General features: G+C 45.6%; 1 protein-coding gene across 1 annotated transcript in view; it reads right to left on the reverse strand.

Annotated features, from left to right (window-relative positions):
- The window catches only part of LOC127577919 (protein Daple-like), a 279944-nt gene that overhangs the window by 151296 nt on the left and 104188 nt on the right, over nt 1-24460 (reverse strand). The window contains exon 4 of the mRNA XM_052029632.1: nt 10031-10100. Within this exon, the coding sequence (XP_051885592.1) occupies nt 10031-10100 (70 nt within the window). The remainder of the gene's footprint in view (nt 1-10030; nt 10101-24460) is intronic.

Genomic DNA, 24460 nt, shown 5'->3' on the forward strand with positions numbered 1-24460 from the left:
ATGTACAAACTCCTACTCCAGTAGGTTTCAATGAGATCCCACCTCATCCTTCTGAATTCTATTGAGTACTTTATCCTAGATTTTGTGCTCAAGTCTAGGATTTGAACCCACAGCCTTCCCCTGCTGACTCAGGCGAGCCTGATAGAGCAACCATTGACACCAAGACTCGTATCCCTGAACAAATCATCAAGGTTAACACTCGGGTGCTACAGCGTTGGGGACGACATATTTTGGATGAGATGTTAAACAAAAGCCCTCTGAGGCGAATGTAAAACAGCCCAGGATTGCCTATCTGAAGAAGAGCATTTTATCTGCGTGGGTTTCCTCCAGGTGCTCTGGTTTCCTCCCACATTCCAAAGACGTACGGGTTAGGAAGTTGTGGCTTGCATGTTGGCGCCGGAAGCGTGGCGACACTTGCCAGCTGCCTCCAGAACACTCTACGCAAAAGATGCATTTCACTGTGTGTTTTGATGTACGTGTGACTAATAAAGATATCTTATTCTTTCCTACTTGCACACAACTTGTCCTCTGCATTTGTTGAATTACAACTGTAATTATAATTACAAACAGGTTCATTGACTGTGAAGTCTCACTGACATGCTGAGATTGGGAAACACAAATTATATTTTTTCTTTAATTACTCTGTGAAGTACTAAGCAATATCACACTAGGTGTTGGTTAAGGCTTTGAGTGAATGTTAATGAACTCCAGCAGAAAAAAACTGCTGGAGGAACTTGGCAAGTCGAGCAACATCCGTGGAGGCGAAGGGATGGTTGATGTTTTGGGTCAAGACCCTGCATCAGGACTGGAGGACCCAAAATGTTGATTTCTGCGTAGATGCTGCCTGACCCAGAGTTCCTCCGACGGCTTTTTTTTCCGCTCGGGATTCCGGCATCCACAGTCCCTTGTGTCTCCGTGACCTGGAGTGCGTGACTTTGGTGTTTGAGTCACTGGGGTGGGGGAGGGCTTGAACCTGTCACATTCCATCTCCCCAGTCCAGATGAAGGGTCTTGACCCGAAATGCCAACTGTCCATTTCCCTCCACGGACGCTGCCTGACCCGCTGAGTCCCTCCAGCTCCTTTGTGTGTTGCTCTGGATTTCCAGCATCTGTGGTCTCTTGTGCCTACATTCCATGTGAGGTCTCTTGTGTCTCTATAGTGAACTCCAGTAGTACAAAGATATCAATGAGAAGCAGGAGGATGCCACTCGGCCCCTCAAGCTTGTTCTGCCATATATCATGACTCATCCGAATGTAACTGCAACACATTCCTATCCACTCAGGAAACCTTTCACCCCTTGCTTACCAAAATCTATCTACATCTACCTTAAAAATATTCCAAAGCTGCTTCTCCTGCCCTTCGAGGGTTCCAACGACTCACAATTCTCAGAGAAGAAAGATTGCCTCATCTCCATTGTAAATGAGGGACTACCAGATTTAGATTCTCCCACAACAGGAAGTGTCCTCCACACATCTTCTCTGACAGGACCTCTCAGTCTGTTGAATATAGCTTCAACCGAATCTCACACCCCGTCATTCACATTGTTGGGGTAAGTTACCAAACTCTTTATAAACCAAAGTTCTCTGAATGAAGCTCAGTGAAACACAGTGGATTCAGTTGGAGATTTCTCCGAGCAGATTGTCGAAGGCACTTGACAGAATAACTCATTGCCAGAACTCCCCAACAAGTCCCAAGACCTTAATTGGCTGGTGGCGGGAAGAGGCCTCTATTAGATCCTACACAGCTAAATTCTCATAGAGTAATACAGCACGGAAACAGGCCCTTCGGCCCAACCAGTCCATGCCGACCATGGTGCCCACCCAGCTAGTCCCAATTTCCTGCGTTCAGCCCATATCCCTCCGAGCACTGCCCCTCCTTGTACCTATCCCAGTGCTTCTTAAATGATACTGTTGTACCTGCCTTAACCACTTCCTCTGGTAGCTCATTCCATATACTCACCACCCTCTGCATCAAAAAGTTGCCCCTCAGGTCCCTTTTAAACCTTTCCTCTCTCACCCTAAATCTCTAGTTTTTGGCTCCGCTACCCTGGGGAAAAGGCTGTTACCGTCCACCTTATCTATGCCTCTCATAATTTTAAACACTTCTCCTCATTTAATATGCTGGAAGGAGAGCAGAGAAGGTGGCTGCTTTGTGGAGATGGTCAAGGTGGCTGCTTTGTGGATGAGGTGGTCAAGGTGGCTGCTTTGTGAATGAGGTGGTCAAGGTGGCTGCTTTGTGAATGAGGTGGTCAAGGTGGCTGCTTTGCGGATGAGGTGGTCAAGGTGGCTGCTTTGCGGATGAGGTGGTCAAGGTGGCTGCTTTGTGGATGAGATGGTCAAGGTGGCTGCTTTGTGAATGAGGTGGTCAAGGTGGCTGCTTTGTGGATGAGATGGTCATCCTTTGCCTTGTGGACTGTATGTTTGCCAAAAAGGTCTGGAAAGGGATGCAGTGGTCTTTGCGCATGTTCATCCTGAACAGCTGAGTGACATAGACTCTACAGGCTGTTCCCAGGGACACACACTGAGACAAACATTAACTGCTGCTGGAAGATCATCAGCTCGGTGGAGGATGCTCTTAGGTCTGCCCGAAAGTCGTTGGTCTTCCAGTGTGAGGAGATGTCTGCAACTGAATGCTGCTGCAGGACGCACTGAAACTCAGTGATGCCACTACAAAGTCTCCAGGGAAAAGGCACCACCAGACCTGGCAGGGCCCTGGGGAGTGCTGTAGAACAGAGGGACCCAGGACTACAAGGATATAGTTCCCTGAGAGTGGTGTCGGAGGTAAACAGGTTGGTGAAGAAGGCTCTTGGCACACTGGGCTTCATCAGTCAGGGCACTGAGTACAGAAGTTGGGATGTTACGCTGCAGTTGTACAAGACGTTGGTGAGGCCCCATTTGGAGTATTGTGTTCAGCTTCGGACACCCTGCTATAGGAAAGATGCCATTATGCTGGAAAGAGTGCAGAGGAGGTTTACGAGGATGTCGCCATGACTCGAGGGACTGAGTCACAGAGAGAGACTGAGCAGGCTATGACCTTATTCACTGGAGCATTGAAGAATGAGAGGTGATTTTATAGAGGTGTATAACATCACGAGGGGTCATAGACAGAGTGAATGCACACAGTCTTTTTCTGCAGGCTTAGGGAATCAAGAACTAGAGGGTACAGGTTCAAGGTGAGAGGGGAGAGATTTAATGGGGACCCGAGGAGAAACTTTTTCACTCAGGGATGGTCCGTATATGGAACGAGCTACCAGAGGAAGTGGTCGAGGCAGGTACATTAACAACATTTAAAAGACACTTGGACAAATGCAAGGATAGGAAAGGTTTCGAGGGATATGGACCAAAGGCAGGCAAATGGGACGAGTTTAGGTGGGCATTTTGGTCGGCATGCACCAGTTGGGCCTGAAGCTGAGAGGTAGAAACCTGTGTAAAAACCTCAGAGTTATCACTCGTGGGATGTTTGTGAAAGCAAATAGATGCCATGTTGATGTAATGTAAAGTTTGTAAACAATTGATATGCTAGGAGCAGTTAATGGTAACATATACCATTATGTATACATGGTAGTGTAGTGGTTAGCGTAATGCTTTACAGAGCCAGTGACCCGGGTTCAATTCCCGCCGCTGTCTGTAAGGAGTTTGTACGTTCTCTCTGTGTCTGTGTGGGTTTCCTCTGGGTGCTCCGATTTCCTCCTACATTCCAAAGACATATGGGTTAGGAAGTTGTGGGCATGCTATGTTGGCGCCGGAAGCGTGGCGACACTTGTGGGCTGCCCCCAGAACATTCTACGCAAAAAGATGTATTTCACTGTGTGTTTCGATGTACATGTGACTAATAAAGATATCTTATGTAAATGTCCTGTTTTATCAACGTCCGCAATGTTTTGAAATACACTGGTGATATACTGGGGAAGAGTATTTCACTGTCAAAGAAAGCTGCAACTTCAAGGAGTTACCGAAGTGACTAATGGAAAATTTCATGCCAGTTTGCTTAAACCCAACATTGGCAAAAACAACAAGTCCAGGTAAAATGTTCAGCCGACAGCAACTGCACAGCTACAGTGAGGTAGCTCACAGTATAAACATTCCACAGTGACAATGAACTCCACCCTGCAAAGCAAATCAATAGCGGCCTCATTTTCTTTTCAGCGTGGTTTCCCTGACAATAAGACACACCCAGTTGGGCCAGCTGATTCACTTGGTCCTGGAATGAGTGAGAGGACGTGCTTGTATGTTCAAGGATATCCCCCTTCAAACAATCTTCCCAATTAGCTCCAGTTTCATAAAGAAAGGCTCAGCCTTCTGTCAACACTTTATTGTAGAAGAGGGTACAAGCCAGAGAAACTTGTTTACCGGGAGCTATTGCTGCAGCACCGAAGGACATTCTGGGATTCAAAAGCTTTAAATCATCGCTGACACATGGAGGTTGCAACAAGATTGAATAAAAGGAAGCAAATTAGCATGTCAGTTTAACAAAATTGAGGAGATTTGGCAGTCAAGTAGCTTCCTGCAAAGGCCAAGCAACATGTGCATCTTTCAATAAAGGTCAAGGCAGCCTTTGGTTTACGTCTGGAGTGCCACTTCCTTCGTTGCAGACCTTGCAACCTGCAGTTACTTCAAACTACAAACTACAAGGAGGGTTTCAAGCCCAGCATCAAACAAAGCCTCCTTGTAGTTTGACACTACTGACTAGCTGCTGTGAGATGACAGAGATACCTTTATTAGTCACATGTACATCAAAACACACAGTGAAATGCATCTTTTTGCGTAGAGTGTTCTGGGGGCAGCCCGCAAGTGTCGCCATGCTTCCGGCACCAGCATGGCATGCCCTCAACTTCCTAACCCATACGTCTTTGGAATGTGGGAGGAAACCGGAGCACCCGGAGGAAACCCACACAGACACAGGGAGAACGTACAAACTCCTTACAGACAGCAGCGGGAATTGAACCCAGGTCGCTGGTGCTGTAAAGTGTTATGCTGACCGCTACACCACTGTGCTCGGCATTCCGCAGCAGGCTCGGCAGTCATCGAGGGATACGACACGGAAACAGGCCCTTCGGCCCACCAAGTCCATGCCAACCATCAACTACCCACTTACACTACCCCTACACTAATCCCATTTTATTCTGGAGCCACAAAAGACTGCAGATGCTGGAATCTGGAGCAACACACAAAAGCGTCGGAGGAATTCAGCAGGTCAGGCAGCATCTGTGGAGGGAAATGGACAGTCGAAGTTTGGGGTCGACACCCTTCATCTGGACTGAATTTCTTTCTTTCCACATTCTCATCAACTCCCCTCAGATTCTACCCCTCACCAACACGCTAGGGGCAGTTTACAGTGGCCGGTTTAACTACCAATCCAGAAACCCATGCGGTCGCAGGAAGAACATGCAAATTCCGCATGGGAAAGCGTCAGAGGTTGGGATCGAACCCGACACTGGGAGCCAGCAGCTCCACTAATTGCGCCATGGTGCCATTCATCAGATTGGTGTGAGGCTTGACTACAGGATAGCAATGGCAGCTCCCAACCATAAAGAAAATTGGAGAAGTTTTTGCATTTTTATGATCGCATGATCATGATGTGATTTTTATTTCCGTTCTTAGTAAAATTTAACGATCTTGAACGATCACAGAGGAAGCAGACCCTGAGAAATAGGAATAGGAGCAGTGACAGGATGTAGAGCTCCAAATTAACTCTGCGTTAAAGCTCTGGTACTGCTCTGTGTACACAGTCTGGGTCCAGACACAAACCTGCCAGTGGATCGTGAACTGCAAGCATTGGAGTAGCAGTGTGCTGTGACCATGCAAGTCATTGACCATCATGCTTCTACCCTGATGCAGGCGGAGTCAGCGACACTCTGTCCATTACTTATTTGGATGTTAACACAACAAACAAGCTGCTGGAGGAACTCAGCGGGTCAGGCAGCATCTGTGGAGGGAAATGGACAATCGACATTTTGGGTAGTGGGGGGAGGTAGCCTGTATCAAGAGGTGAGGGGAAGGGGTGGAGCACGAGCCGGCAGGTGATGGGTGGATCCAGGTGAGGAGGGGTGATAGGCAGACGGAGGAGGGGAGGGTGGGAGTAGCGACAGAGGCTGGGAGGTGAGAGGTGGAGGTGACACAGGGCTGCAGATGGTGGGATCTGATAGGAGAGGAAGGTGGAGCCTGGAACCAGATAAGGGAGGTGGGGAGGGCAGGTGGGAACAGTGGGGGGGGGAGGGGACCCAGGGGGTGGGGTGCGTGGGTGATGGGCAGATGGAGAGGATTGGGGGGGGTAAAGAAACAGGGTGATGGGGGCTGTGGGGGAGGGGAGATGGAGGAGGAACTTTCCAGCATCTGCAATCTGATGTGGGGTTTCAACCTAAAACGTCAGCAGTTCCTTCCCCCCCACAGATGCTGCTCAGCTGCTGAGTTCCTCCAGCAGGTTGCTTGTTTCTGCACTCTTGTCTCCTCTCTGATATTCTTTACACGTCTATTATGAAAAGACTCCTAATTGCCAATTAAGCCGCACACCATTTCCTTCCATCCAGAACACCATGCTGATAGCACACAAATTTACTTCAGACCAGAATTATGTCAACATCATTAGAGCACTTGAGGGTTATAAAGAAGCCAGAAAGGAACTCAGAAAGGGAATTAGGAAATCCAGGAGAGGCCATGAAAAGTAGGACTAAAGAGAACCCCAAGGCATTCCATACATACATCAAGAGCAAGAGGAAAACTAGGGAGAGGGTAGGAACATGCAAGGGTAACGGAGGGAACATGTGCTTGGAAGCGGTGGAGGTGGGCGAGGTCCTTCATGAGGACTTTGCATCAGTATTTACCAAGAAGGAGGATGTGGATGGGGAGATCAGTGTGGAGCGTGCTAACATACTGGGGCATTTCAAGATAAAGGAGGAGGTAGTGTTGGGTCTCTTAAATAGCAGTAAGGTGGATAAATCCTCGGGGCCTGATGGGATATACTCCAGGTTGTTGAGAGAGGCAAGAGGTGAGATTGCTGGGGCCTTGACCAATATCTTCGTGTCCTCTCTAGCCACAAGCAAGGTCCTCAGGAATCCGTAAAGGGACCTCTGCTGTTTGTGATGTATATAAATGACCTGGATGAAAACGTAGATGGGTGGGTTAGTAAGTTTGCAGATGATACAAAGATTGGTGGCATTACGGACAGCGTAGAAGATTGCCAAAGGACACAGCAAGATATAGAGCAGTTGCAGATATGGGCGGAGAAATGGCAGATGGAGTTCAACCCAGCCAGATATGAAGTGTTGCACCTTGGGAGATCAAATGTAAAGAGAAAGGATGCTGTTAATGGCAAGACTCTCAACAATATTGATGAGCAGAGGGATCTTGGGGTCCATGTTCATAGCTCCCTGAAAGTAGCTACACAGGTTGATAGGGTGGTAAAGAAGGTGTAGCGCATGCTTGCCTTCATTAGTCGAGTTCAAGAGTCAGGAAGTTAAGCTACAGCTTTATAAAACTCTAGTTGGGCTGCATCTGGAGTATTGCATTCAGTTCTGGTTGCACCATTACAGGAAGGATGTGGAGGCTTTGGAGAGAGGTTTACCAAGATGCTGCCTGGATTACAGACCATGAGCTATAAGGAGAGGTTGGACAAACCTGGGTTATTTTCTCTGGAGCGGCGGAGGCTGAGGGGAGAACTGATAGAGGTTTATAAGGCATAGGTAGAGTAGACAGCTGGTATCTTTTTCCCAGGGTTGGAATGTCTACTACCAGAGGGCTTGCATTTAAGGTGAGAGGGGCTAAGTTCAAAGGAGATGTGTGGGGCAAGCTTTTTCTCCCCCCCACAGAGTTGTGGGTGCCTGGAATGCACTGCCGGGGTGGTGGTGGAGCGCATTGTGTAGGCAGAAGGGATTAGTTTAGTTGGGCATTTGATTACTGATTTATTGGTTCAGCGCAACATCGTGGGCCGAAGGGCCTGTTCCTGTGCTGTACTTTTCTATGTCCATCAGAATCGGTGAAATGAAGGACAAAATGTCACTGACTCCACCTATGTGGAAAGTATGATGGGCACTGGTCATAGCTCACTGCAACTCTATTGCCTGCAGCTACACAATCCGCTGGCAGGTTTATGTCTGAACCAGGACTACACTCAATGTCTACACAGTGCCGGAGAGAGAGCTTTAATTAATAGATTCTGATATTAACACAGGTCTTTACAAGTATTTCAGAAAAGCCATGTGATTAGAAAATGGGGGTGGTTCAACTCCTTTTCTAGTAACCTGAACGTGTGATCCAAGCATTGGTGCTACTGAGGGAGTGCTGAACTGTCAGGGGTGTGTCTTTCAAATGTAACATTAAACCAAGGCCCCAATTTCTTCCCCGAATAAAGATTCCAAGCCAATACTCTGAGCTGCTGCGGTGTTAAACCCTGGCGTCCTGGTTTTTATTTCCCCTCACAATCAGCCTTAGTAAAAATCTGATTATCTCCCGATGCAGGATCTCGACCCAAAACATTGACAATTCCTCCTCCTCACCAGCCCCCCCCCCCCCCGCACCCCCCCACAGATGCTGCTCGACCCACTGAGTTCCTCCAGCAGATCGTTTGTTGCTCCAGATTCCAGCATCTGTAGTCTCTTGTCTCTCTCCGATTATCTACTTGTTATCACATTGCTGCACATGGGACCTTGTTGAACTATGTTGACTGTATTACAATTACTTGATCCCCAATCATACCAATGAAATTCCAATAATCAATTTGCAACAGACTCTGACACAAGGCAAGGAAACCCCAGAAGGTGAAGAGCTTTGGGACCCAGAGGTCCATAGTCACCTGTTCCTCCAAAGCAAGACACAGTTTGCCACATATCATGCCCCAAATTATTCAAATACTGTGCCATAAATTATTATTTACCGTTTTAAGCAATCAGAAACTCAAGAGCTGTATCAGGCTTGCCTGTGCCATGTTCTATGGAGGGAACATTTGGCAATTTTAGTTACATATTAACAATAAAACAATCTTGTGTATGATATCAGGAAGTGGCCAAAGGCAGTTTCTCACAGGACCAGAGACCCCGGTTCAAACCTGACCTCTGGTGCTATTTGTGCAGAGTTTGCACGTTCTCCCTGTGACCGTGTGGGTTTCCTCTGGGTCATCCACTTTCCTCACACATCCCAAAGACGTGTGGATTGAAAGGTCAACTGGCCACTGCGTATTGTTCTTAGTGTGTAGACTAGTGGTAGAATCTTGGGGGGGGAGCTGATGAGAATGTAGGGAGAATAGAAAATGGGATTTATAAAACTCTAGTTAGGCCGCATCCGGAGTACCGCATTCAATTCCGGTCGCCCCATTACATGAAGGACGTGGAGGCTTTGGAGAGGGTGAAGAAGAGGTTCACCAGGATGCTGCCTGGATTAGAGGGCATGTGCTATAAGGAGAGGTTGGACAAACTAGGGTTGTTTTCTCTGGAGCGGCAGAGGCCGAGGGGAGATCTGATGGAGGTTTATAAGATTACAAGAGGCATAGATAGAGTAGACAACTGGTATCTTTTTTCCTGGGGTTGAAATGTCTAATACCAGAGGGCATGCATTTAACATGCAAGGGAGTACGTTTAGCAGAGACGTACAGGGCAAGTTTTTATTTTACACAGAGAGCAGTGGGTGTCTGGAATACACTGCCAGGGGTGGTGGTGGAGGCAGACACAATAGAGGTGTTCAAGAGGTTCTTAGGTAGGCACATGAATGTTCAGGAAATGGGGAGATATGGACATTGTGTAGGCAGAAGGGATTAGTTCAGTTGGAAATTTGAGTACTAATTTAATTAGTTTGGTACACAATAATTAGCTGACGGGCTTGTAGCTGTGCTGTACTCTTCTATGTTCTGTTAATGTAGGATTAGTGTAACTGAGTGATTGATGGCTGACAGAGACTCAGTGGGCCGAAGGGCCTATTTCCGCGCTGCATCTTTCTAAGACTGCTGTGCTCAACTTCATGAATCGCAAGGGGTGGTTAGAATAAGGAAAACTGAATCAGACCTCACAATGGTCCATCATTGGTTAAGGATTGAAGGCACTCACCTGAGAGTGGATCTTTTGCAATCAGGAGTACATTCGGCAGATTCATTACCACCAACTGTTGCAGACACTCCTGTTAATAAAACACACAGCAAAATGCCCTGATTACTTTCAAAGAAGTGCACTTCCAGTCAGTACATTTACTTAGCAAGCAAATATCAATCTTGCCAAAATTGACTCAGTCTCAATGACCTCAAACTCTATATTGAGATATAATGGAAAGTTCTCACACGGGGACACGAGGAGGAGACAAGCAATTTCCACAACAGAAACAACTTCTTTCTTTATCACATTCCATAGTACCTTCACAGAATAATATTTCTTTTGTTCAAGTAATTATCGCTGGGCACAGACTGTCCCAGTGTTGTCAGTTACCTGCTGACATGATGATAGAGATTGTCTGAGTACAACAGGATACAAAGCATATTCCTGTTGAGAATTTTTTATAAGTTGGTCTCTCTGCTCCTCAAAACGAACAGGTCGGAAAGGTAAGTGTCTCCTGGGGTCTGGTTACAGCGGGAGCTAAACAACGCGATAATGTTTGCCGTGCACTGGGGCTGTTATACCACAGGGAGTTTGTGAGGGGGTGGTGAGAGCATCCTGCTGTGGTACGTCAGTAAGAGCTGGGACCTCCTTGTACTTCAAACAAAATGCTGGAGGAACCCAGCAGGTCAGGCAGCATCTTGGAAATGGAATATTATTGTCACGTGTACCGAGGTACAGTGAAAACCTGTCCTGCATACTGCTCATACAGATCAATTCATTACACAGTGCATTGAGGTAGTACAAGCTAAAACAATACAGAATGTAGAATAAAGTGTTACAGTTACAGAGAAAGTGCAGTGCAGGCAGACAATAAGGTGCAAGGTCATAACGAGGTGGATTGTGAGGTCAAGAGTCCATTTTATTGTACTAGGGTACCATTCAATAGTCTTATAACAGCGGGGTAGAAGCCGTCCTTGAGTCTGGTGGTCCGTGTTTTCAGGATTTTGTATCTTCTGCCCGATGGGGAAGGGGAGAAGAGAGAATGTCCGGGGTGGGTGGGGTCTTTGATTATGTTGGCTGCTTCACCAAGGCAGTGAGAAGTCCATGGAGGGGAGGCTGGTTTCCGTGATGTGCTGAGCTGTGTCCACAACTCTGAGGTTTCTTGTGATCACGGGCAGAGCAGTTGCCGTACCGAGCCGTGATACATCCAGATAGGATGCTTTCGGAAGGAAACGGACAGTTGCCGTTTCAAGTCGAGACCCTTCAATTGGACTAGATCAGGGCCCTGCTGTGTTTTGTTCCGACTGTGTATCAGTCTGACGAAAATTAACGCAGTGACAGCTGTGCAGAGGTAAAGTCCAGACAAAGGGTCTTGACCCGAAACGTCAACTGAACATTTCCCTCCATAGATGCTGCCTGACCCGCTGAGCTCCTCCAGCATCTTGTCTGTTGCTCCAGGTTCCAGCCTCTGCAGTCTCATGTCTCCAGTGGTTGTACTTCCTTGCTTGCACGTTCCTTGGGATATCTCCCACAAGTAAAACTCCGATAATCTGACATGCTCAGGAATTTGGTGGTTCTGGAGTTTAAAGGGAGCATGGGAACGAGGCCCCCATGAGTTTAAAGGGAGGGCAGAAAATAGGGTTCTGGTGAGCCAGATGCTGAACTATTGTGATTTCCAACTAGCAGGATGGTGAATTATCGAGGCTTTACTGCAGCTTTCCCCAGTACATTGTTTAGGACTCCTTGATTTAAGAAGTCGTGGTCCAAACAGTCTGCAGTTGATACCTGTGGAATGAAGCTCTGCTCCATTACAGGGCTGAATTATACTGGAGCACTTGTTTTTGTTGTCCACAGCACAGCAACTAATCGCCTGACTGAAACATTATCACAGACCTAGAAGTAATAAAGATCCTGCAAAATGATGCATGTCTAAACCCCCTGACCTCTAAAACATCTATCATAGAAAGGACAAGGAAAATGTGTTTTCATAAAGCAGCCTTTCTAAAGTTCCTGGATTTATACGACATGGACATTGTTGCTTGTAGGAAACTGATGAAGGAATTGGTAAGATCTAAACTCCTATGAGCAGCAGTGAGGTAAATGATCACGTATTGGGTTGCTGGTAGTATTCTGGATGGATAAGTATCAGGCAAGCCACCATCTCCTGCTCTGCTTCAGACTTCCTCAGGGTTCCTTAATATCCACTTGAATGCGTTAGGCAAGCTCTTGGTTTAATACCTAACCCAAGAGTCATCACCTGCAACAATACAGTACTCACCTTAGTACTCTTGTGCTGAGTCTTAACCTTGCTTAAGACATCAGGAGAATGAGAGAAGTAACACTGAGCCATAGCCGACACACAGCAGAATTTCTACTTGCTGCACTTTGCTTCAGTAAGGGAACCTTAACAAATGGTTTACGCACTAACGTTTTCAGCAGGCCAAAGTGATGAACCTCACATTTATTATATAACCACCTCCCTGGGCCTTTAACCGATAGTAATGTCTCAGGTTTGCCTAGCTTGCATGGGAATGGTTCTCACCACCGACTCCTCTGTGGGTGAGCTACCATAACTATCTCTTCATCTGCATTACAGCAACGGGACTGTTAGCCCACGGAAGCCAAGAAAATCCCAATTCCCCATGGCAGGGGAAACTCCAGAGACACAGAGTAACAAAAAAACTGCTGGAGGAATTCAGTGGATCGAGCAGCGTCTGTGGAGGCAGAGCGATGGTCGATGTTTCAGGTTGAGATGTCGATCATCCCTACTGTTTTGTTTTTTGCTCCAGATTCCAGCACCTGTGGTCTCGTGTCTCCAGAGACACAGGCGCTGGCTGAAGACGGAATGTTGCTCCACAGGGATTTCCTCCTTGCCACCAACTGTGTGTCCCAAATTCATTCCACCACTGGCAAAGCTCACTGCCAAATAATGCCCAATAAAACTCATGGGATGTAAAGGTATAAGCCTTCTTTAACCAATAACTCACTGGACATAGTTACACAAGCAGGCACAGAGAACATTGAGCAAAGGGCTAGAGGATGGAATCAGTTCTTGGGACACTGGGTCTATTATAAAAGCAGAGATCAAAAGAGATTAGACTTCTAAAGGTTCATTAAATCGTACAAAATTCTTAGTGGACGCAACAGGGTAGATGCTTCTCCTGGCTGTGGAGGCTAAAATTAGAGGGACATTGACTCAAAAGAAGGGTAGGCCATTTAGGACTGAAAAGTGAAGAAATCGTTTCACTCAAAGTGGGTTAATCTTTGGAATTCCTGACCCTGGAAGGACATGAAGCGTTAATGATTGGCTGCATTTAAAACAGATCTCGACAGATTTCTGAATATTAAGGGAATCAAGGAAAATGGAGCTGAGGTAGAGCATCAGCCATGAATTTGTTGAATGGCAGAACAGGCTTAAGGGACTGAATAGCCTACTTCTGCTCGTATTTCTTATGTACTTTTCCTTTGATGCCCTTTGACTTCAGTTTTACCAAGGCACCTTGATGCCACACTCGGTCAAATGCTGCCTCGATGTGATGGGCAGTCACTCCCACTGCACCTCAGGAATCCAGCCCTTCGCTCCACTTCACTGGTCTCCAGTCTACTTGTGCAACCTGGTAATGTGTGACCCTTTTGTCTGTGTTCCAAGTGTCATGAATTGTTTGACGGTTTGAAATTTGATCTTTGCAAATCAACTTTCTTAAAACTGTCACGGCAACATTAATGCAAGGACACACACACACACACACACACACGCACACGCACACGCACACGCACACACTGTTCAAGTCAGCACATGCTGGTAGGAGCCCAACCCCACCCTATAAACAAAGCACCATCAATTTTCCTGTCTAGATTGCTCCTCTGATTCACCACTAGGGCCATGAAGGGAGAACAAAGAGTAACAGCAGTGGTCGAGAACTTCACCACAAGGAAAAGGCAACAATTAAATATTTAGCATAAACCTTTCCTTTAACTTTCCTTCCTAGTTGCTTACACAAATCTAGGCTAACACTTCAAAAAATTACCAAAGGGGCATTAGAGATACGTTTCACTCATCAAGACACTTGCCAATCCACTCTCTCAAGTGGATTAAAAGATCCCAAAGCATCACATGGAATCCACATTGGTGTTTTGGTCAACATTTATCCAACTTCACAAAAAAAAACAAATTACAGTAAACCTACAAAATCAGACACACTCGGGGCTTTGTTGGTGTTGGATTAGCAAATTTTCTGGACAATTGGATGTTATTCAAATGTAACAGGCACAGGAGCATAGCGGTTAGCGTAACATAGAACAGTACAGCACAATGCAGGCCCTTCGGCCCACAATGTTGTGCTGATCTTTAAACCTCGCCTAAGACTATCTAACCCCTTCCTCCCACATATCCATCTATTTTAAATTCCTCCATATGCTTATCTAGCAATCTCTTGAATTTGACCAATGTACCTGCCTCCACCACCGCCCCAGGCAGCGCATTCCATGCCCCAACCACTCTTTGGTTAACAAACCTCCCTCTGATATCTCCCTTGAACTTCCCACCCATTACTTTAAAGCCATGCCCTCTTGTATTGAGCATTGGTGCCCTGGGAAAGAGGCGGTGGCTGTCCATGCTATCTATTCCTCTTAATATTTTGTACACCTCTATCATGTCTCCTCTCATCCTCCAGCTCTCCAAAGAGTAAAGCCCTAGCTCCCTTAGTCTCTCCTCATAATGCATACTCTCTAATCCAGGCAGCATCCTGGTAAATCTCCTCTGCACCCTTTCTAATGCTTCCACATCCTTCCTATAATGAGGCGACCATTGATGGTATCTCTTGACATCACAATCTACCTCATTATGGTCCTTGCACCTTATTGTCTGCCTGCACTGCGCTTTCTCTGTAACTGTAACAGTTGATTCTGCATTCTGTTATTGTTTTCCCTTGTACTACCTCAATTCACTGTTGTAATGAATTGATCTGTATGGATGGCATGCAAAACAGTTCACTGTACTTTGGTTCATGTGACAATAATACACCAATTTACCAAATACCAGTAGCACTCAGCAGAGATAGTTAACATTTCACGCAAGTTACCCTTCATCAGAAGGTACAAGTGTGCAAGTCTCTCATAAAATGCAGAGGACACTACTCTCAATTAATCATTGTGAATCAGTCACCAACAAATGTTTGATAGACTAGGTCAGTAAGGGAAATGCAACCAATGACAGAATGGATTTAGGACAAGGGTCAACCATGAGGAGTGACCTTATACAAAATCATTAGGGGCGTAGATCAGGGGAGTAGCCACAGTTATTTCCCCAGCGGAGGAGAGTCGAAAACATAAGGGCATAGGTTTAAATAGAGAGGGGAAAGATTTAAAGGGGACCCGAGAGGCAACTTTTTCATTTAGAGGGTGGTCCGTATGTGAAATGAGCTTCCAGGTTAAGTGGTAGAGATGGGTACAATTATGACATTTAAAAGACCTTTGGGCAGGAACATGGATAGGAAAGGGATATGGGCCAAACACAGGCACATGGGACTAGCTCAGTTAGGCAACTTGGTCAGCACGGACAAGTTGGGCCGAAGGGCTCTATAGCTCTATGTTCTTGCCAAATGCCTCTTGAGTTATAACCTCAACCTGATTCTGTGACAATAGATTGCAAAGATCAGGTTAGAAAGTCCACTGATGGCAAGAACTTCTTTAAGAATTCCCAGCCAGGGGGTACTGATACTTTTAAGATGAGAAACATGCAAATATTTGACACAATCCTTTTTGATGACTCCCACACACTGACTGCCAGCTTTCCTCAGTTTTAAACAGAGATCAAAGTAACCAGAATTTACTGATCTCTAGCAGCATTGGGTTGAATCCAGCGTCCCTGCCAATGAGATTACAATGAACAGCTCCAAAAGAAAAACAAGCTAAACTTGCGAAAGAACCATTCATAACTTGAAAACAAACATTTACATTTTCCACTTTGAGTAAAGGGCAAGTGCAAAACCCAAACAGTATGTTTTATAATTCTTCCATTGCTTGTACAGCCAGAATTCCTCTATGGAGTCCTAGAGATATACAGCACGGAAACAGGCCCTTTGGCCCAACTGATCCATGTCGACCATCGACCATTGACCATCCATTTACACTAATCCTAGCCCCAGATTCTACCCCTCACCTGCACACCAGGGGCAATTTACAGCGGCCAATTAACCTACTCACCCACGCATCTTTGGGGCACGGGAGGAAACCAGAGCACGTGGAGGAAACCCACGCGGTCACAGGGAGAACGTGCAAACTCCACACAGACAACCCCCAATGTCAGGATTGAACCTGGGTCTGTGGAGCTGTGAGGCAGGGGCTCTAACACCTGCACCAATGTGCCGCCCTTCCCTAACATTCCTTGAGGTGGTGATAGTGAGCCCCTGCCTTTAAAACTGCTGCTCTCCCTGTGGTCAGGAGGAATCTGCAGGTGGTGATGACCTTGTCTTTCAAGGTCAGACATTCTGGAAATGCTGTGAAAGAATCCTTGATGATGATAAACACGATGATGCTGGAGGAGCTCAGCAGGCTGGGCAGCATCTGTGGAGAAAAGCAGGCGGTCAATGTTTCGGGTCAGGACCCTTCTTCAGGACCGAAGGTAGGAAAAGGGAAAGCCTAATATATAGGAGGGAAAAGCAGAGCAGTGATAGGTGGACAAAAGAGGGGAGGCGGGGTGGGCACAGGGTGGTGATAGGTAGATGCAGGTAAGAGATAGTGATAGGCAGGTGTGGGGGAGGAGGGGAGAGCAGGGGTTAGAAAAAAGAGATTGGCTAGGAAAGGGAAGAAAAAAAGAGGCATGGTTGGGGGGGGGGGGGGTGGAAGGGGTATAGGGATGTTAGGTGTGAGAATTGATGATGTTCAGCTGCCTGTCTTATAACTAGAGGTGGAGGGAAGGAGCTTAAAGTTTGAATGCTTTTCAAACAGATGGTGTTGCACTGGATGGCATCAAGCTTCTAGTGTGTTGGTGCTTTGCACTGGATGGTGTTGAGCTTCCAGTGTGTTGGTGCTGTGCACTGGATGGCATCAAGCTTCTAGTGTGTTGGTGCTGTGCACTGGATGGTGTTGAGCTTCTAGTGTGTTGGTGCTGTGCACTGGATGGCATCAAGCTTCTAGTGTGTTGGTGCTTTGCACTGGATGGCATCGAGCTTCTAGTGTGTTGGTGCTTTGCACTGGATGGTGTTGAGCTTCTAGTGTTGTTGGTGCTGTGCTCATACAGACAATTACAGGCAGGATACATAAGGGATCCATTTCTGGGTTCTATCCATAAGCTGATATGTCCGTTTTCCATAGTAACCGGTAACGTATCACTAGACAAACACTTGCTACAATTCTTTCAGTTCATTCAATAATCACTCATAATTAAACTAATGGATTTGGCCATCCTTGGGGCAAGGACACCCAACTTATGGAAACCATCTACATACGAATGAGCTCCCATAACATTATTAAATTCATAAGTCCGATGTATGTACATATGAAAAGTAGAACTAGTTTCCTCTCTCTCTCTCTCCACTTTTAGTAATTGTTCTTTCTTGTCAGCCTTGTGTACGTTTGATGCCATTCATGACAATACTGTAGGGGTGTGGTTACCATAGAGTGATTTTTGTATTTTCCAGCTTATGGACAAAATCGACTTATGGACGTCTGTAAAAAGCCACTCGTTATCTGGGGATGACCTGTATATAGTGTATCCAGTCAGTAATGAATACCATGAAGCATTTTATCATAATTATTACCAGCTTGAAAAAATGCTTTGAAAATGTATGGGAGAAGTCAGATTTCCGTAAATCATGTCATTCTTAACCCGGAGAACCCCTGAATTCCACACCCCTGATCTGCACCACCTAAAGCTTCATGGTACCAGGAGGTGAGGCACCCCTGCACGATCCCAGCCTCTCTGACCTCCTCTTGTAGGCACAGCACTTATGCCATCCGAGCTACAAGGAGAGGTTGGACAAAATTGGGTTGTTTTCTCTGGAGTGTCAGAGGCTGAGGGGAGAACTGATAGAAGTTTATATAGTTTATGAGAGGCATAGACAGGAGACATTCAGATCTTTTTCCCCAGGGTCAAAACGTCAAGTACTGGAGGATGTGCATTTAAGGTGAGAGGAGGAAAGTTTAAAGGAGATGTGCGGGGCAAGTTTTTTTCTTACACAGAGAGTGGCGGGTGCATGGAACGGGCTGCCAGGGGTGGTGGTGGAAGCAGATACAACAGTGGTGTTTAAGATGCTGTTAAGACAGGCACATGAATATGCAGGAAATGGAGGGATATGGATCATGTGCAGGCAGAAGGGATTTAGTTGAATTCAGCACTGTGCTTGGCACAGACATTGTGGGCTGAAGGGCCTGTTCCTGTGCTGCACTGTTCTACGTCTCTGGTCCAGTTAAGTTCCTGGTTAACAGTGACCTCCTGATGATGGAGGACTGGCTGATGGAAACGGCCATTGAGTGTCACCACCTTCCCCTGACATTCGGTCTTGCTAGAGATGGGCTTTGCCCGACACTCATGGAGTGCAAACTTTACTTCCCACTCACTACTCCATGCATGGACATTGCCAACGGACTGATCAAGATAGCAGGTTCAATTCCTGCTCTGGCAGATTGAGAATCTCAATTCTGTTTGATGAAATCTGGAATGAAGCAGCTAGTATCTGTAATGATGATCATGAAGCTAATCGAAAACATATTTTAAGTCAGGAAATCCACAGTCCTTATCCTGACTAGCCCATGTTCACCTCTAGAATCACCCACCCACCCCCCAGTGATCTTCTTGACTCTTAACTGTCTTGAATTTTCACAGCTGTAACCAGGACTGGCTAATAAAGGGCAGCCTGTCCAGTAACATTCACATGAGAAGAATACAGTTCTGAAAAGCCCTAGACAGATATCTCAGCATGTTCAAACTGTACTCCCCAGGAAGCACAAGCCAAGGAAACCAGCAGTCTCCCAGACTAAATCTGGAGTCTGGGCAGAGCAAGTCACATTCACCCAGACTCCCAAGGACACGTACATATATATCTCAGTGTGTTTCTTCAACAACACTGATGGAAGCTGGCATGGTAGTTTTTCACTGTACCTCGGTACAAGTGACAATAATAAACCAATACCAAGCCACCTTAAATGGAGCAAACAATTACATTTCAAGATTTTTATCCTGCAAAGATGAAGGAACTCCCTGTCTAATGGCACCCAGGAGGATACCTTTACTACATAGACCGTAGCAGTTTGAGGGCCCGACATTATCTTCTGAAAGGCAACGAGAGAGACATGGCCCTTGCCAGCAATGTGACATGGCATACTTGGTAAACTCACAGTTATGCAATATAACTACAATTTAAAAAGCCACAGTGATGCTAGTCAGTATTATTGACTATCATTCCAATTGGAGAATACAATGATTCAGAAAAATAACACAACAGCATTAAATTTTTCCGACATAGACTCAAAGTGTCATAGAGTTATAGAGCTCTTTGGCCCAACTGGTCCATGCCGACCAAGATGTGCCATCCAAGCTAGTCCCATTTGCCAGTGTTTGGCCCATAACCTTCGAAACCTTTCCTATCCATGTACCTGTCCAACTGTCTTTTAAAAGTTGTTATTGTACCTGCCTCAACCACTTCCTCTGGCAGTTCATTCCACATACATACCACCCTTTGTGTGTAAAAAAAAGTTGTCCTTCAAGTTCCTATTAAATCTCTCCCCTCTCACCTTGAACCTATGCCCTCTAGTTTTTGATTCCCCAACCCTGGGTAAAAGACAGAGTGCATTCATCCTATCTATGCCCCTTGATTTTATACACCTCTATAAGATCACCTCTCAGTCTCCTACACTCTAAGGAACAAAGTCCAAGCCCATCCAACATCTCCTTATAATTCAGTCCCTCAAGTCCTGGCAACATCCTTGTAAATCTTTTCTGTACTCGTTCCAGTTTAATAACATCTTTCCTATAGCAGGGCGACCAAAACTGAACACAATACTCCAAGTGCGGCCTCACTAACATCCTGTACAACCGCACCATGACCTCCCAACTTTTATATTTAATGCCCTGACTTATGATAACATTCTTTAATATTATGAAAGTGATACCTTCTAGTACAAGACAAGTGGATTCAAAAAGAGATGGGAGAACATGGCATTTCGTTGAGCAGTAAAACTTACCTTGGTCAACAGTGGCCATACCTCTACAATGACATTCAGCTCTGGAACGTAACATTGGCTAGCATGGACAGGTTGAGCTGAAGGACATGTTTACGTGCTGTGTAACTATTACTCTATAGCAACAAAGCTCCACATCCAGCACTTGCAGAAGAGTTTCTTAGATTGTATCACTTAGCCTGCCCAATTAAAGTTTAGAACCATAGAACACTACAGCACAGAAAACAGGCTATTCGGCCCTTCTAGTCTGTGCCGAAACTTTATTCCGCTAGTCCCATTGACCTGCACCCAGTCCATAGCCCTCCAGACCTCTCCCATCCATGTATCCATCCAATTTATTCTTAAAACTTAAGTGAGCCCGCATTTACATCAGATGGCAGCTCGTTCCACACTCCCACCATTCTCTGAGTGAAGAAGTTCCCCCTAATGTTCCCCCAAACCTTTCCCCTTTCACCCTAAAGTCATGTCCTCTTATCTCTCCTAATCTAGGTGGAAAGAGCCTATTGGCACTTACTCTGTCTATACTCCTCATAATTTTGTAAACCTCTATCAAATCTCTCCTCATTTAATTTAGGAAACTTGATCAACACAGGAAAAGATGACCGTGGAGGGGTTAACATGGCACTGATCCAGCCGGGAAGCATGAGCCTATTTACTCATGGGCTGGTCTCTCTCCCTGAACTCATTCTATTCAGTCAAAGGCAAGGAACAGTGGCAGAAACCCATTAATCATGCAGCCAAGTTTGTGTACGCGCTGGGAGCAGATTGACAAGACCTATAATCAGGCAAAACCTCCCAGCTTGTACAGAAAGACCTTCCAACCGTACCAGACGGCTGTGACAATTTGCCAAGACCTGCATCAGGGTGTAAACAAGTTTACTTCAGGGTTTGGCAAAAACAGTCTGAAACCAGTGTACGGGTCTGCTCCACTGCAGGCGAATCAGACTGCAAATCCTCGCCCCGCATAGCTGGATGAGAGATAGTGCAACAACCAGGTGCTATAGCAACCTTCACTGACTGTTGTAACTGTAGACATGGAAAAAGAAACTATAAAACAATAAATCACTTCAGTAGGTTGAGAAGTGATCACAAGCACATTCCAATTTGTAACATAGAGGAGACCATTCCGAATGGCTTCAAAAACCTTCATTAGGAAATCGTAATCAGGTCAAAGAATTACAGAAGGGTAAAGTACTGGAGTAAAAATCTGTATCACTACAAATCTTAATTTCTTTAACTCCTTTATGAATAAACTAGATCTACTTGTGCAACAAGCTGCCTCAGGGCACCTTATTCCAAGACACATGTTCTTATTACAGTTGCTTTTGATTCATTACATTTTGCAACCTTCCCACTGGTAAAATGTGGATCCAGTTAATTGTTCAATTATTTCTTTAAATAACCGACAATCAACTAGAATATCCAGCTTCGAAACCAAACCATTCTTGATACATTATCTCCACACTGAAAGGAAGAGGCAGCATTTATGGAACAACATTTGCAACTTTGGGACATCAGAAAAAGCAATGAAGGGCATCTGGCGTGGGTCCTTTTGTAGTGTAGGAAACAATTTGCACACAGAAAGCTCCATAAACAATGATGCAATAAAGACTGGATAATCTGTTTTGAATACACTGCTTGAAAGATAAATATTAGGTCAGGATACAGGGGAGAAATTTTGTTTATCCAACCCTTTGATATTCAGGGTTCCTTGGAATTGTTGGCAACTTCCACCTTAAAGGGTGCACATGAGTCCCAAGTGCATGAAACACAAAGGCTTGGCATGCAGGTAACAACGAGTAATTGGGAAGGCTCGTGGCTAAAGTAGATTAGTTTTGATGCACCTGGAATACTGTGTAGAGTTTACGGTTGTAGAGTTAAACAGCACAGAAATATTTCCATGTTGGAGGTAGAATATAGTTGCATTGGAGACAATACAGGGACGTTTAAGTACATTGATTCACGAGGTGAAGAGTTTGATGTATAAAGAGAGCTTGAGCCAATATTCTCTGGAGTTTAGAAGAAAGAGAGGTGATCATAGAAACAAAAATAAGGGGAATTGATAGGCTAGATGCTGAGGGAATGTATCCCGTAGTGGGAGTATGTATATCTAGATGCCAGAATAAGTAGTTGCCCATTTTAGGTGGAAAGTGAAGGAATTTCTTCACTCTAAGAGCTGTAACTCTTTGGAATTCGCTACCCGAGAGTTGTGGAGGCTGTCTTTGGATACATTCATCAGACATTTGAAATACAAAGGAAGAGTCAAGGGCAAGAGCAGGAAAAAAGTGCCGGAGAGTCATAGAGCTATACAGCACGGAAACAGGCCCTTCGGCCCAACTTGTCCGTGCCAACCAAGTTGCCCAACTAAGCTAGTCCCATTTGCTTGGGTTTGGGCCTTCTCCCTCTAAACTTTTCCTATCCATGAATCTGTCCGAATGTCTTTCAATCATTGTGATTGTACCCGCCTCTACCACTCCCTCTGGCAGGTCATTCCATATACCCACCACCGTCTGTGTGAAAGCATTGCCCCTCAGATCCCTTTTACATCTTCCCCCTCTCACTACTTTGTAATTTACAGTAATTTTATGTCTTTGGATGGTACTGAGCCCCAAAACAAATTTCACAACATACACGTCAGTGATAATAAACCTGATTCTGATTTAAACCTATGCCCTCCAGCACTTAGATTGGATCAGCTATGATCTGACTGAATGGTATTGGTTTATTATTGTCACTTGTACCGAGGTACAGTGAAAAACTTGTCTTGCATACCATTCGTATAGATCAATTCTTTATACAGTACATTGAGGTAGTATAAGGTAAAAACAATATCAGAATACAGAGTAAAGTGTCACAGCTACAGGGAAGTGCATTGCAGGTAGACAATAAGGTGCAAGGTCATAACAAGGTACATTGTGAGGTCAAGAGTCCATCTCATCATATAAGGGAACCATTTAATAGTCTTATCACCGTGGGTTAGAAGCTGTCGTTGAGCCTGGTGGTACGTGCCCTCAAGCTCCTGTATCTTCTGCCTGATGGGAGAGGGGAGAAGAGAGAATGACCTGGGTGGTTGGGGTCTTTGATTGTGCTGGATGCTTCACCAAGGCAGCGAGAAGTGTAGACAAGAGTCCATTGTGGGGAGGCTGGTTTCCGTGATGTGCTGGGCTGTGTCAACAGCTCTCTGCAGTTTCTTGCGGTCCCGGGCAGAGCAGTTGCCATACCAAGCCATGATGCATCCAGATTGGATGCTTTGGTGAAAGTCAAAGGGGACATGCCAAATTTCTTTAGCCTCCTGAGGAAATAGAGGCGCTGGTGAGCTTTCTTGGGTGTGGTGTCTACGTGGTTGGACCAAGACAGGCTATTGGTGATGTTCACTGCTAGGAACTTGCAGCTCTCAACCTTCTCGACCTCAGCACCATTGACGTAGACAGGAGCGTGTACACCGCCCCCTTTCCTGAAGTCAATGACCAGCTCTTTTATTTTGCTGACATTGAGGGAGCAAAACAAAAGAACTGGTCATTGACTTCAGCAATGGTGGTGCTAGTTCAAGGGACTGATTGGCTGACTCCTGCTGCTGCTTCTTATGTGAAGTGCCCTGGAACATTTTACTACATTATAGGTGCTAAATAAATGCAAGTTGTTGTTGCATGACCAAATCCTAGAAACCAGTACGTCTCAAAAGTAGAACCCGAATGTGAACAACAGCATTTGTGCATGTGACTGAACTTAGAAGGTCACCAAACAATAAGACTTGGGTTCCTTGCATGTGGGTTTATATGGAATCAGAATTATTGGTGTAACATTTCAGGATGAGCTGACAAAGGTTTCGGGCAATGGGAATGCGTCTGACACTCATGCAACATACTCAACCCATTTTTTTTGGCGCCTTTACCAAAGTAACAGCTCGAGCAAGTAAAGTTTCTAAAAGGTGACAACAGATGTATTTATGTTTGCAAGCATCACAAAAACAAATCGCAGCGAAGGTCAGGACAATAACCTGCAGATCCTCACAGTGCCTGTCAAGGCACCAAAACATTGTAAAGACAGATCAAGAGGGGGAAGAAAGGGACACCAGAGGTGAAGGGTGTTGACTAAAGCTCCAAAATTCCCTCATCGCCAATAATCACCCCAAAAAATACGTTAAAAAGAAAATTAAAAGCATTTATTTTTTTCTCATGAAAGTTGCTTGGAGCTGGGCCCTGGAGATCAAATTTAATTTCCTGGAACCTCAGGCCAATCCTGAGGTGATGTTAGAGGCAACACATAAAA

The sequence above is a fragment of the Pristis pectinata genome, chromosome 1 (assembly GCF_009764475.1).
Source record: "Pristis pectinata isolate sPriPec2 chromosome 1, sPriPec2.1.pri, whole genome shotgun sequence".
In the NCBI taxonomy this organism is placed as follows: Eukaryota; Metazoa; Chordata; class Chondrichthyes; order Rhinopristiformes; family Pristidae; genus Pristis; species Pristis pectinata.